General features: G+C 38.5%; 1 protein-coding gene across 6 annotated transcripts in view; it reads left to right on the plus strand.

Moving 5' to 3' along the window:
- Nucleotides 1–15122, plus strand: part of KDM5B (lysine demethylase 5B) — an 86129-nt gene that overhangs the window by 14146 nt on the left and 56861 nt on the right. For all 6 annotated transcript variants that reach the window (XR_005361779.1, XM_038541856.1, XM_038541855.1 and 3 more), the window contains exon 2: nt 12668–12745. Coding sequence is in view for 4 of the 6 variants with exons in the window: in XM_038541856.1 (XP_038397784.1) it covers nt 12668–12745 (78 nt within the window). In the remaining 2 variants the exon portion in view is untranslated. The remainder of the gene's footprint in view (nt 1–12667; nt 12746–15122) is intronic.

The following is a 15122-nucleotide window of genomic DNA, read 5'->3' on the forward strand; positions in this document are numbered from 1 at the left end:
AAGATGATTTGTATTAGTAGGGATTTACCTTTCTTATTGTCCTTCTGGGTAATTGTTAAAAGGATGCTTCCATATAGAGGCATATAGGTAAGACTTTGGACTTTGGGGGATATTCGTAAAAGTTTGTATGAATCACTTTAGTAGGTAACTTTATTAGACATTTATTAGGGACATTTTGAAAGAGTAAGGTCTTCATGTGATCTTGTTATTTCGTTACTCATATTGTTTATAAACAAAACGGTGCTTAGCCTGTTCCTATAAAGTGGCCTGGAAAGGAAAACACATCTTTTTGAAGTTTTGGGAGGACCATTTTCCATGGTATCTTCACACGGTTTTGACAATAATAAATTTGTCATTTAGAGGTCCTGCAAATACAGGTTGTTATTGCCAAGTTGTTTTTTTTTTTTTTTTAGATTATTTATTTATTTATTTATTTATTTATTTATTTATTCTTAGAGAGAGAGAGAGAGAGAGAGAGAGAGAGAGGCAGAGACACAGGCAGAGGGAGAAGCAGGCTCCATGCAGGGAGCCCAATGCGGGACTCGATCCTGGGTCTCTAGGATCACGCCCTGGGCTGCAGGCGGTGCTAAACCGCTGTGCCACCGGGGCTGCCCGCCAAGTTTTATGAAAAGTGATGAAAGAGGACCTCACTGGGACTGATGCTTAAAAAGTATCATGGCATGTCCCTCTTTTACCAGTGTGTTTTCATTTACTAATAGATACTCCTCCATATTAATATTCTTTTAAATAAGGTGTCTGTGTAACTGAAAACTAATGGCTTTTACCAGGCCCTGCCAATTTATAGGAGTTACAATTTTAACAAAGGTCCTTAATATCTTAGTATGACTGTTGTTGTTGTTTAAATTTATTCACTTGAGAGAGTAGGCAGTAGAGAGCATGAGAACTGTGGGGGGAGGGAGAAGCAGATTTCCCTTCTGAGCAGGGAGCCCAATGCTGGGCTTGATTCGAGGACCCTGGGATCATGACCCAAGCTGAAGGCAGATGCTAAACTGGCTGTGCCACCTGGGTGCCCCTTTAGTACAACTGTTAAATGACCCTGTATGTTTGCAAATGATTATGGTGGCATTTTCAGGATCTTTTTGGTGGGGTAGGGCTTTTAGGGAAGACTGGATTGATTGACATTGATAATGTCTTTTCCAAAAATGTTGGCGTTATACAAATAGGTTAAGAAATCCTTGCTAACAAATAGAGAATACAGTGGAGGAGCTGCTTTTTAAAAAATTTTTAAAAAGATTTTATTTATTTATTTATTCATGAGAGAGAGAGAGAGAGAGAGGCAGAAGGAGAAGCAGGCTCCATGCAGGGACCGATGTGGGACTTGATCTCAGGACCCCGGGGTCACGCCCTGGGCTGGAAGCAGCGCTCAACCGCTGAGCCACCCAGGCGTCCCGAGGGACTGCTTTTAAAATCTGGATGGATAGAGTTTCTTGGGGGGACAGATTGGGAATTCTGTAGGAATTAGGATTATTAAGACAGTTGTTTCCAGGGTTTGGGTTGAGGACTGACTCTTGAAGTGTTCAGGATCCTTTTAGCAGGTCTAAGGGAACTTGCTGTTTTCAATTAAGCATCTGTAACCAGATTTTCTTTATATATTTAAGTTTGTTTGTTTGTTTATTTATTTATTTGAAAGAGAGAGAGAGGCAGAGACACAGGCAGAGGGAGAAGCAGACTCCATGCAGGGAGCCCAATGCGGGACTCAATCCTGGGTCTCCAGGATCAAGCCCTGGGCTGAAGGCAGGCACTAAACCGCTGAGCCACCCAGACTGCCCCTATTTTATTTTATTTTTAAGATTTTATTTATTCACGAGGGACAGACAGGGGCAGAGACACAGGCAGAGGGAGATGCAGACCCTCCACCCCCCCACACTCCCCCCCCTCCTAAGGAATCCGATGTGGGACTCAATCCTGGACTCCAGGATCACACCCTGAGCTGAAGGTAGACGCTCAACCACTGAGCCTTCCAGGCGTCTCATGATATATTTTAACTAAAACCAGATGCTACAGGTGATTGACAGACTATAGAAGAAGATAGGAAAATCCAGCTTATTTCTATTTGGCCAAATCATTAAAGAGATTTGCAAAATACATGCAACATAAAACAATGTTACTTTATTTTTTTTTTTTTTGCTTAAGTGAATTCATTTAAAGCATTTTATTTTTTAAGTTTTTATTTATTTAAGTAATCTCTACACCCAATGTTGGGCTTGAACTCTTGACCCCAAGATAGAGTTGCATGCTCTTCCAACTGAGCCAGCCAAGTGTCCCTAAAATATTTTAAATACCTGTTGTGATTAAAGTGAATAGATAAAAACCATATAGACTATAAAGTTCTTTTGAAGTCCTCAGTTTTTAAGAGTTTTTAGAGCGATCCTAAGGCCAAGAAATTGAAGTTGTAGTCAGTAAGAAGAGAAACTTAGTTCTGGGAAGGCCTAACCCATTTGAAATCAATCGGGGTGGGGGGTGGGGGGCGGTGCCTGGGTGGCTCAGTAGATGAAGTGTCTGCCTTCAGCTCAGGTGGGCTCAGGTCATGATGATCCCAGGGTCCTGGGATACAGCCCCGCAGCAGGCTCCCTTCTCAGTGGGGAGCTTGCTTCTCTCTCTTCCGCTCCCCCTGCTTGTACTCGTACTCACTCTCTCTGTCAAATAAATAAAATCTTTAAAAAAAAAAAGTCTAGGATCGATGCATGTGTAAGAGGTACAGTGATTACAGAGGCCATCACAAAACCAGTAGAGGGTTTAGTAAAAACTCCCAATTATCTGTTGCTTCTGGGAAGTGAAATGAAAATTTAAAAGTGTTTCCTAAGGGGAAAACAACAGATTTTCTCATGTAACTAATAAGATCAACTAAAATGTACAAAGTAGGCCTTTTTGGTCTTATTTTGTCATTTTATTAGTTGTATAAAATTTATAATAAACAGATGATTGTTTTTGCTTTTCCTTTTTTTGCAAAGATTTTGAGAGAGAGAGTGTGTGCACACATGGGTGGAGGGGCAAAGGGAGAGGGAGAAGCAGACTAACTCTGAGCAGGGAGTCCCGTGACTCGGGGCTGGATCCCAGGACTGTGGGATTAACACCTAAGCCGAAGGTAGATGCTTAACTGACGGAGCCACCCAGGTGTCCCTGTTTTTGCTGCTTTTCTTAAAGATTTTATTTTTTAATTTTTTAAAGATTTATTTATTCCTGAGAGACACAGAGAGAGAGGCAGAGACACAGGCAGAGGGAGAAGCAGGCTCATTGAGAGGAGCCCGATGTGGGACTCGATCCCAGGATCACCCCCAGACCGAAGGCAGGCACTCAACAACCACTGAGCCACCCAGGCGTCCCTTAAAGATTTTATTTATTTATTAATTTTTAAAAAGATTTTACTTATTTATGAGAGACACAGGCAGAGAGAGAAGCAGCCCTGTAACGAGCCTGATGTGGGACTCGATCCTGGGTCTCCAGGATCACACCCTGGGCTGAAGGCGGCGCTAAACCACTGAGCCACCTGGGCTGAGCAAAGATTTTATTTTTAAGTAATCCCTACATCCAAAGTGGGTCTCGAACTTACAACCCCTAGATCAAGAGTTTCATGGTTTACTGACTAAGCCAGCTAGGCACCCCCATGTGTTTTGATTCTTGAGAGCTGCCTTTGGGGTCAGAAGTTTGGAACATAAAACATAAAAATTGATCAAGTGATTTTTAAAAGTCGATTTAATATTTTTAAGAACTGTTATTTTTACAGAAAAGTTGTGAAGATTTCCCATATATTCCCTCAACCTAGTTTCACCTTTTATTAACAGCTTATATTATTATAATATATAATTAATGAACTGATACTGTTATTAATAAAAGTACATTTTATTCGTATTTCTTTAGTTTTTAGCTAATATATTTCTTCTGTTGCAGGATCTCATCTAGGATACCACATTACATTTAGCTATCATGTCTCTTGAGGCTTTTTTTTTTAGCTCTTGTACTTTCTCAGACTTTGTTTCTGATGACCTTGACAGTTTTGAGGAGTACTGACTGGGTATTTTATAGGATGTGCCATTATTGGGAGTTATCTGTTGTTTTTCTCATGGTGAGACTGCATACATGGGCAACTGATTTTTAAAAAACTTTTAAGTTTATTTTTAAGATTTTATTTTTGAGTAATATCTACACCTAAGGTGGGCTTGAATGTACAACCCTGTGATCAAGAGTCACGTGCTCCACTGACTGAGCCAGCCAGGCGCCCCTGATTTTTTTTTTTTTTTTTAAAGGAGACAACAAGGGACGCCTGAATGGCTCAGGGCCTTAATGCCAAGATCTGGGATCAAGTCCCAGTTGGACTCCCCACAGGGAGCCTGCTTCTCCCTCTGCCTGTGTCTCTGCTTCTCTCTGTGTGTCTCTCATGAATAAATAAATAAAATATTAAAAAAAGAGTGGGGGGAACAACAAGAGGCTCACCTCACCTGATAGATATTTTACCCATATCTCATTCCAGTTAGGAGCATGACATATTTTTACTAAACTATTCTCTTTGTTTACAAAGTCTTAGCAAGTTCTTCATTGGTAAAATTTACCAGTCAGATCTTTTGACTTTTTTTTTTTTTGACTTTTTATCTTTAGGTTTTTGTAGAGACATTTAAATTTCCTGACTAGAATTTTTACTTGTTCAGTAACATTTATGAACATCCTCAGTACTGTTCTGTGAAGGTAATTGTAATTTTAAATTCCTCCTTAAAAAGAATTTTTATACTTATATCTGGTTTCTATCTGTAGAGCCAGAATAAACTTCTTCTTCTTTTTTTTTTTTTTTTTTTTTTTTTTTAAGATTTATATATTCTAGAGAGAGTTGGAGAGTTGGCACACACAGGGGAAGGGACAGAGAGAGGGAATCTTCAAGCAGACTCCCCAATGAGCCCTGGAGGTCACTTAACTGACTGCACCACTCAGGTGCCCCTAAGAGTTCTAAGCTGCTGGGATCACTGTGGTCAGGTTGATTTCTTCCTTCTGTAACTGCAGTATGTAAAATATGACCATTGAATGAGGCTAAGACAAACTTCCTAGAAGTATGGGTCATTTAAAAAAAATTTTTTTAAAGATTTATGTATCTATTTGAGAGAGCAGGGGCAGAGGGATAGAAAGAGGCTCTCAAGCAGACTCCCCACTGAGTGTGGAGCCCACCTTGGGGCTTGATCCCATGACTCTGAGATCATGACCTGAGCTGAAATCAAGTCGGAGACTTAACCGACTGAGCTGCCCAGGCACCCCAAGGTATGGATGTTTTGTTGTTGTTCTAAGGAGGCTCCATGCCCAATGTGGAAACCATTGGTGGACTTGAAATCGTGACCTGAGATCAAGACTTGAGCTGAGATCAAACCAGAAGCTTAACTAACTGAGCCACCCAGGTACCCCTGGATGTTTTATTTATGATGAGTATCATTGGAAAGTAAAGGAAATAACCTAAATGTCTGATAATAAATTTTAAAAAGTATCACTGCAATGAAATCTTAAGGGTTCACAGTATAAGTAAAAATAAGGTATGAGAAGTATAAGGAAATATATATATATATACATATGTAAATTATTATTAAAATATTTGGAAAATTATGAAGATAGAATTTTAGAAAATACTGGAAATGTGTACCAAAATGTAGTGGGTTCTCTCTGAGATGGCTACATTTTTCTTCTTTATGTGTGTTCTCTGATAGTTTAGTAAGGATCGTTACTTTTGTATTAGGGAAAGTTATTTTAAACCTGTTGCTTAACTTTTGCCCTAATAAGAGAATATGCAGTTAGGATGTTTTATATAGTGACCATATAGGAGATAGCTTGGTTAATATAAAATGCTAATACTATGGAACCATACATAGGCTTGTCCACCACAGTGTTAATTTTTACAGTATAGAAATTGAATTCTACTGCCACTCTAGCAGCTCCTCTCAGCAGATTGTTAAGTACTTCTACCCTTGAATTACATACCTAAAACCATTTTAGAAAGAGCTCTGTAGGGATCCCTGGGTGGCGCAGCGGTTTAGCGCCTGCCTTTGGCCCAGGGCGCGATCCTGGAGACCCAGGATCGAATCCCACGTCAGGCTCCCGGTGCATGGAGCCTGCTTCTCCCTCTGCCTGTGTCTCTGCCTCTCTCTCTCTCTCTCTCTGTGTGACTATCATAAATAAATAAATAAATAAAAAAAAAAAAAAAGAAAGAGCTCTGTAAGCATGGAAACCCGACAGTATAAGAAGCCAGTTTTTGTAGGGGCACCTGGGTGGCTCAGTCAGTGAAACGTCTGCCTTTGGTTTGGGTCCTGGGATTGAGCCCCTTGTTGGGCCCTCTGCTCAGTGAGGAGTCTGCTTCTCCCTCTCCCTCTGCTCCTCCCCGCCCCCTGCTTCTGTGCTTGCTCGCTCTCTCTCAAAGAAATGAAATCTTAAAAAAAAAAAAAAAAAAGCAGCAAGGTTGTATGTTTATCAATAAATCTGAAAAAATACAGCAAAAAATAAGGTTAATGGGCCTTGGATATTCTATATCAATTTATGAATGCCATTTTTTACAATTTTATAATGGAGATTAGAGAATTGAAACCATTGTATTAAACATAACCAATCATAAAACAAAACAAGGTTGCATTAGGCTTCCTGGGAACTAAAACTTTGCAACATAAACCTTTCCCGATAACTAATATTTTTGACCATTTACTTTGTAAATGCCAGGACCTGTCTGAAGACTTTAACATGTATTTTTTTTTTTAAGGTTACAGACCCCTTACCCCTTTGAAACCCTGGTGAGAGGAGCCCGAATATGGACTGTTCCCAATATCCTCATACACCCACTTCTATACAGTTTAAGAACCTCTGATTTAAGGAATGAAAGTATGATTCTAAAGTCTAAGAAGAAAATCCTCAGTGGTTTTTGTTTTTCTTAAACTAGTGGCTCATTAAGGATGGGAGATCTTAAATAGACTTTGGGCAAATGAGTGGCTAATCAAGCTGCTTGTTGCCAAGCCTACCCTGAGGGACGTAAGAAGAAAGAGAGAAGTTAACATTATCTAACTTATTTTTGTTTGGAAGACACTGAAGTCCTTTGTATTCTGGAACTTTCCTGGTAGACATCTGTCAGGGAGTGGTCATTGGATTCCATTGAGAGACTCTGCTTGTCTTAATTTATAGAGGGGGAGTTATAATGATTATGGTGTGCCTAGTTCTGCCTTTAGGTTTGGTAGGTGTCGTCATACAGACATAAAAACCATTAACTTGATGGAAGAGTAGTCTTTTATATTGTACTTCACGTGTGTATTAGTCAAATCTTTATTAAGATTGAGGGGCGCTTGGGTGGCTCAGTTGGTTACACGTCTGACTCTGGATTTCTGCTTGGGTCATGGATCTCAGAGTCATTGGATTGAGTCTGGTGTGTGTCAGGCTCTGTGCTGCATGTGGAGCCTGCTTGGGATTCTCTGTCTCCCTCCTTCTGCCCTGCTTCCACCCCTCCCCCTCAATAAATAAGTCATTAAAAAAACTTTATTCAGGGCAGCCCCCGTGGCTCAGCAGTTTAGCACCGCCTTCAGCCCAGGACCTGATCCTGGAGGCCTGGGATCAAGTCCCACCTCAGACTCCTGGGGTCTGCTTTTCCCTCTGCCTGTGTCTCTGCCTCTCTGTCTCTCATGAATAAATAAATACAGTCTTTAAAAAAACAAAACAAAACAAAACTTTATTCAGGTCGATAAGTCTTGGCATGCTCAACTGAAAATTTTTCTGACTTGCCTTAAAACACTAAGATAAATGCTTTGTTTAGTTCCTTAAAATTTTGCCACTATAGTTTTGTATTAACGTGTTGATAACCTAGAAACTGTTAAAACGCTGGATTAAAACACAGAGTTTAGCTCTGCTACATTGGATTAAAGGTCCTTTGAGTGCATTTATTCTATGATGATTGGCTTTAATAGAGCATGCAATTAAAAAATACATTGGTCCTTAGTTAATGTTATTCTTTATAGACTAACCAGAATGAGCTTTTGACATTGATTTTTAAAAATTAGTTTTGTCTGCTGGAGTCAGAGAATCCGTTTTTGGAGTAGCCTTTATGAGAATGTACATTCTCATTTTCTGATTACTAGATCTCAAAATGGTGATAGCTTCCCTGTAATAGAAAGATTAAGACAATATTCTGATATGTGGATACTCATTGTGGATCATTTACAGAGTGAATTTTCATGGAGTTTTTGAAAAATCCTTAGCATCTTCTGAAAGTTATTCTCCCACAGGTCAATTTTGTCGCCCACTTCTCTCAGTTAAATGTGCTGTAAGTTGTTGCTCAGTGCTGGGACTAACGAAAATGTTTGCTTGATGTTTCCCAGGTCTCTGAGGATTTTTGAAGCTTCAACTTTCTACTTAATTGCCTTCTCAAGGAATATATTTTTTAGTGCTTAGGAAAATAATTGAACTTTTAAATAATAGTTAAATAATAATAAATAATAAGCCTTTCAAAATGAAGGCTTAAAGTAAAAGCCATTTTAAAGTTTTAAAAGTGAGTGGATCTTAGCGGGGAATTTACATGGGATGCCTTGTAATCTATGAACTCTAACAACACCTATTTAGTATGGAAATGCTGTTTTATGTTAGAAAAATGATTTATGAACCGTTTTATTGTTAGAAGTTAAAAGTTTTGGTTAGATTATATGATATCCCCTTTAGATACTTAAGTGTCAAACCCAGAATTATCACACTGTTATTTAATAGTCTCTTCCCTTCTTTAATAGCTTCTCCACCTACCCCCACCCTGCCCCCAGTGTAAAAGTTACATTGATTGCATCAAGGCCAGACTCAGCCAAGGATATCTTAATCCTAATATTTCAGTGAGCATTGAAAATAATATGTAATTCTTTTATTAGAGTAAAGCTTTGCAGCTGATAATGAAAGTCTTGAAACTAAATGACATTTATCCCATTTTCCCTCTTTCTTTGTAACCAGAAGAGGTGACAGTTTTCAGCAATCTGTATTCAATGGAGTGGTCTCCTCTGCAAAATTTTTAGTTTTTAACATATTATGCCCACTGTGTGAACTTCCTTAGTGATAGATTTGTACTGTTTTTCTCTTGGTGCTTTGTTTTTGGGATTAATTTTATTTGAAAAAGCCTCAGTATAAAATAAGCATATGTTCCATGATACATATATACACATACATACAAAGACACACAGTTCACTGTAATATATAACTTTTAACGTATACAAAAGGTGAAATTAATTCCTTGGGGGCTCAGTGGTTGAGCGTCTGTCTTGGCTCAGGGTGTGATCCCAGGGTCCCAGGATCGAGTCCTGCATCGGGCTCCCTGCGTGGAGCCTGCTTCTCCCTCCACCTGTGTCCCTGCCTCTATGTGTCTCTCATGAATAAATAAATAAAATCTTAAAAAAAAAGAAATTAAGTTTTCTATCATTGTGTTTTGGGATTAGAAGGCCTGTTTAGAAAAGAAAAAGGCCTATTTGATTAATCAGGGAATGTCATATATTAACCATAAGTCTTAGTTTATAAAATTCTCAGGCCATGTGGACAGTATGTTAATCATTTACTTGTATCTTCTTACGTAGTATCTTTGAGATGTTTTTGGTCTAACCTTCAACCCAGATCAATTCATTTCAGAAAGCTTATAGCTTTTATGAACTATTAGAGAGCAAAGCTCTGAGCAATATAAAATCTTCTTATTTAGCCTGTGATAGTGTTGAGCAATGTGATTTTCTTCTACTACATTGTTGTGTTCTGTATAATTAAAACAAATTGCTTTCCTTATCTTTAGTTATCAAACTAAACAAAAGCAAATTACTTTAATTTTTCTGATCGAGGATGGAGTAGATAGTATTTTTAAGTTGATGAACTAAGTGTAATATTTCTTTAACTGACAACTGACATTGAAGCAGGAGCCATAGTCTTTGTGGAAGCAGCAATGTGACAGCATTAAAATACTTGACGGCCTTATCTGTAATGGCCTTCTTAAACAGGTAGTGCTGCCATTTTTTTCTTTCTTTTTGGTATAATAGTAAATAGCTTCGTACCAATTTGTAATCTGCCTTTTTTTTCCTTTTAAAAATAAATTGTGGTAGATGTAATCTTTTTAACAATAGTTTATCAGGCATTGGTGGTGGGCATTTTTGCTGAAGTCTCCCAATCACTAAAACAAAACCTTGTTTTACTTTTTTTTTTTTTTTTCTCCAAGTAAGCTCTACACCCAGCGTGAGGCCTGAACTAATGACCCCAAACCTCAAGAATTACATGCTACATGGACTGAGCCAGCCAGGTGCCCCAGACCTTGTTTTACTTTTAAACTAAAGGCAATCAATAGTAATAAAAAGTCTAATAATACAGATTTGAAATAACAGTAACCTTTTCACCCCTCCTATTGAAAGTCTTTAAAATTTATATGTATGTCATATTGTTGGCGCCATTTTACATGTTTTGGGTTTTTTTTACTCATAAAATGTTGGCTATCTTTCTGTGTTTAGAAACTGTAGATCTTTTTTTCTTTATTACAGCTGCAAAGTGTTTTATTTATTGATATGTCAACATTTATTTACCTTTACTCTCCATTGATAGTAATAATTTTTTTTTCTTTTTAAGATTTTATTTTTTTAATTAATTTTTTTAAAATTTATTTATGATAGTCACACAGAGAGAGAGAGAGAGAGAGAGAGAGGCAGAGACATAGGCAGAGGGAGAAGCAGGCTCCATGCACCGGGAGCCTGACGTGGGATTCGATCCCGGGTCTCCAGGATCGCGCCCTGGGCCAAAGGCAGGTGCTAAACTGCTGCGCCACCCAGGGATCCCAAGATTTTATTTTTTTTTAAAGTAACCTCTACATCCAGTGTGGGGCTCAAACTTAAATCCCGACATCAAGAGCTTCATGTTCCACCCTCCTGAGTCAGCCAGGTGCCCCAATATTAAGGTTTTAGGTTAAAACAACTCTGCAGTGAATTTCCTTTTGTGTGTCTGTATCTTGGTGTTGTGAGTGGTGACAAATATTTGTAAATTCTCACCCAGGGATCTCTAGAGTCAGTAGGCCTTTAAAAATCTGATGCTTTCTAACCCACCTCTGAAAACAGCTTACTAATCATCAGGGTCCTCACATACTCCTAATGCTGATGGTGTATATAGTTTAAATCTTTGCGAACCTGATAGGTAAAAACAAGGGGATCTTGTGTATTTCTTGAATTTTAAGTGAACTTGGACACCAGTCTTTTTACAGCTGGCCATTTTTTCTTGCTAACTACTACACAATCTGCCCATTTTTCTGTGTTTTCTTATTGGTAGGAGTTCTTTGTAAGTCTAGAAATTTAAAATGCTGTATAATATTCAGTGTTATAATACCAGTAATATCTTTCTAACATAATATTGCAATACTTTTTAAAAGTTATCCTTTATTCTCCCATTGTGGACACTTAAGTTGTTTGCAGTTTTCTCTACTCACAGGTGGCATATATACTTTCCTTGTCTGATTATTTCCTCATGATAGTTCTAAGAATCTAGATATGTTGAGGATGATTCTTTAAAAAAATTTTTTTTATTTAAAATTTGTTATTCATGACAGAGAGAGAGAGAGAGAGGCAGAGACACAGGTAGAGGGAGAAGCAGGCTCCATGCAGGAGCCCGATGTGGGACTCGATCCCAGGACCCCAGGGTCATGCCCTGGGCTGAAGGCAGACACTCGACTGCTGAGCCACCCAGGCGTCCCTAAAAAAGTTTTTTGAAAAGATTTTATTTAGTCATGAGAGAGAGAGAGAGAGAGAGAGAGAGAGAGACGCAGAGACATAGGCAGAGGGATGTGGGACTTGATCCTGGGATCCCAGGATCATGACTTGGGCCAAAGGCAGATGCTCAACCACTGAGCCACCCAGGTGCCCCAGGATGATTCTTTAAAATTAGGTTTGTTTTTTTTTTAAAGATTTTATTCATTTATTTATTCATGAGAGACACAAGGAGAGAGAGAGAGAGAGACAGAGACACAGGCAGAGGGAGAAACAGGCTCCATGCAGGGAGCCCGATGCGGGACTCGATCTCAGGTCTCCAGGATCATGCCCTGGGCTGAAGGTGGCGCTAACCGCTGAGCCACCCGGGCTGCCCTAAAATTAGTTTTTGAATGGCAGTCTCCACCACCCTGTTCCCCAACTTATCCTCAATTTTATAATAAAAGTTAAGGTAACTAGGAGGTTTTATATATATACATAAATATAGTTGTTGGATGATTTGATGTTTTAGCTATTTTGTAAAAAGATTACTTCTGTGTATAGAGGAATCAAAATCTCTTTCAAAGTTTGGTTTTTCGGGGCACCTGGGTGGCTCAGTCAGGAGAGTGTGTGACTCTTGATTTTGGGGTCATGAGTTTGAGCCCTACATTGGGTGTAGATATTACTAAAAATAAAAACTTCAAAGTCAGGTAAATTTCAACAGCTTGCAGTTCAGTAACATTCATTTGGAAGGGTTGAAGAGGGGTGTGCACGGGATGCATCATTTATATGGGGTAGGGTAATCGTACATATTCTGCTATTCTGGTGGAAAAGAGTTTGAGAAACTACTACCCATCTTCTATTTTATATGACTGGTTAGAGATAATGTGTTTTACTAAGCTGGGGTTTTAACAGAATTTTTATAATTTCAGAATTATAAATTCATCTAATCAAAGCCTTTGCTTGTCCCCTAGGATTGGCAGCCACCATTTGCATGTGATGTTGACAAACTTCATTTTACCCCTCGTATCCAGAGGCTGAATGAATTGGAGGTAATATCTTAACTGTTGTTCTGGTGGACTGTATTGTAGAGGGACTTTCTTCAAAGAATCTCTGTCACAAATCTACTGGTTTTAGTGAAGCTAAAATACAGCCAATAATTGATAATCACGGTAAAACAAATTTGCTATGAAAATGACAAAAAGGCCTTTTTGTAGCAAGCCAGATTTCATTGAAAACACTTTTTGTCAATCACTTTTGGCCTCTTAATTCATTTAAATCCTTTTAAATTAGATGACAACCACAAGAAATCAGATTTAATATTTATTTATTTATTTATTTATTTATTTATTTATTTATTTATTTATTTATTTATTTATTTATTTATTTATTTGAGAGAGACAGACAGACAGACAGGCAGAGGTAGAAGCAGGCTCCATGCTGGGAGCCTGATGTGGGACTTGATCCCGGGTCTCCAGGATCATACCCTGGGCTGAAGGTGGCGCTAAACTGCTAAGCCACTGGGGCTGCCCAAGAATTTAGATTTTGAAGGGAATGTACTTTGAGACTATCTAATGGAAAGGAATTTCCAACTCTAATTTTTTTCCAAATACACATCTTCACTTAGATTTAATAACATAATTTAATTTCTTTTTTTTTTAAGAGTTTATTTATTTATTAATGAGAGACACACACAGAGAGAGAAGCAGAGACACAGAGGAGAAGCAGGCTCCACGCAGGAAGCCTGATGTGGGACCCGATCCCGGGACCCCAGGATCTTGCCCTGAGCCGAAGGCAGGCACCAAACTGCTGAGCCATCCAGGGATCCCCTAAAATTTAATTTCTTAAGGAGGAGTGAGGAATACTTGGGTATTCTCTAGAGAAGAGATGTTTCTTCAATCTGTTTGCTACTGAAATCCTAAAGTATGGAGTGAAGAAGGCTTAAGTATTAATAATCTAGAAGTAGTGTTTACGTTAACATTTTGAAAACCTTTCATATTGAATCACGCTTTTCTATAAAAAAAACATTTTTAACTTAAATGGAATATACGTTCACTGGCATTCTGTGAACACTGGTGGTAGTAGCATCTAGTGTCTATATTTTCAACATGAGCTTAAAAGATAGGAAATGGGTACTAACTTTGAGGTCTTAGTACCTTTGTTCCTTTGTACTTAGTACCTTAGTTCCTTTGGGAACATTTGAACATTCATCTCAATTTTGCTCTTGAGCAAGATAAAACTCCTAAAACTATCAGACTTTAATTTTCAAGGAGAGGAAAGAAAAATGACAGAAAAAATTTTAATAACTTACAGACAACAGTAATAATTTGTTAAATGAATACAATTAATTAAGAAAGTTTCCTCTGGTTTTCTGTTATCTTGTCAGGACTCATTAAAATTGATATGGAATCTCTGTTGTAAATCTGATTTTGGATTTGTGTTTGAGAGGGTGACCTGGTGGCTCAGTTGATTAATCATCTGCCTTCACCTTAGGTCATGATCTCAGGGTCCTGAGATCGAGCCCCACATCAGGTTCCCTGCTCAGCAGGGAGTCTGCTTCTCCCTCTCTCTCTGCCTTTCCCCCTGCTTGTGCGCTCTCTTTCTCTCTCTCTCTCTCTCTCTGTCAAAATCTTTAGAAAATAAAAAAAAAAGGATTTGTGTTTGAGAAAATAAGAAAACTTGTACTTGAAAAGAATAGACCTTTAAAATTACCTCGATTGTAAAAAGACCAAAAGACCATTACTTGCTATATAATTTTAACCAATAACAAAATATAGGAGTAAGTGAAAGTGCTTTTCAGAATGCTACTTAAGGGAAGGCTTATTAAGTGCTTAACTTTTTGCTTGAGACATAGTAGGGGCTGAATTAAATAATTATTTAACCAGCTTTATTTTGTATATATATTTTTTGGTAGTTTCTGTATTGAATTCAGAAGTGATATTTCATGGGGCGCCTGGGTGCCTCATTCCAGTTAAGCATCTGCCTTTGGTTCGGGTCATGGTCCCAGAGTCCTGGGATCTAGCCCCACATGGGGCTCCCTTTTTAGGAGCCTGCTTCTCCCTCTCCTGCTGCTCCCCCTGCTTGTGCTCTTGCTCTCTCTGTCTCTCAGATAATAGATAAAATCTTTTCAAAAAATAAAGAAGTGCTATTTCACTTAGGTTTTCTTTTTTTCTTTTTAAAGATTTATTTTAGAGAGAGAAACAGAGCATATGTGGGAGGGGCAGAGGGAGAGAGAATCTCAGACTTTGCACTTTGAGCACAGAGCCTCATGTGGGGCGTGATCTTACGACCATGAGATTGTGAGCTGAGCTGAAAGGAAGTCAGATGCTCAACTGACTGTTCCACCCAGGTGCGCCTCACTTAACTATATTAAGAGTGAAAATACCACACACATAGGTAATACACAGGAGTTTTAAAAGAAGCTAAATG

The sequence above is a fragment of the Canis lupus genome, chromosome 7 (genome assembly GCF_011100685.1).
Source record: "Canis lupus familiaris isolate Mischka breed German Shepherd chromosome 7, alternate assembly UU_Cfam_GSD_1.0, whole genome shotgun sequence".
Classification (NCBI taxonomy): Eukaryota; Metazoa; Chordata; class Mammalia; order Carnivora; family Canidae; genus Canis; species Canis lupus.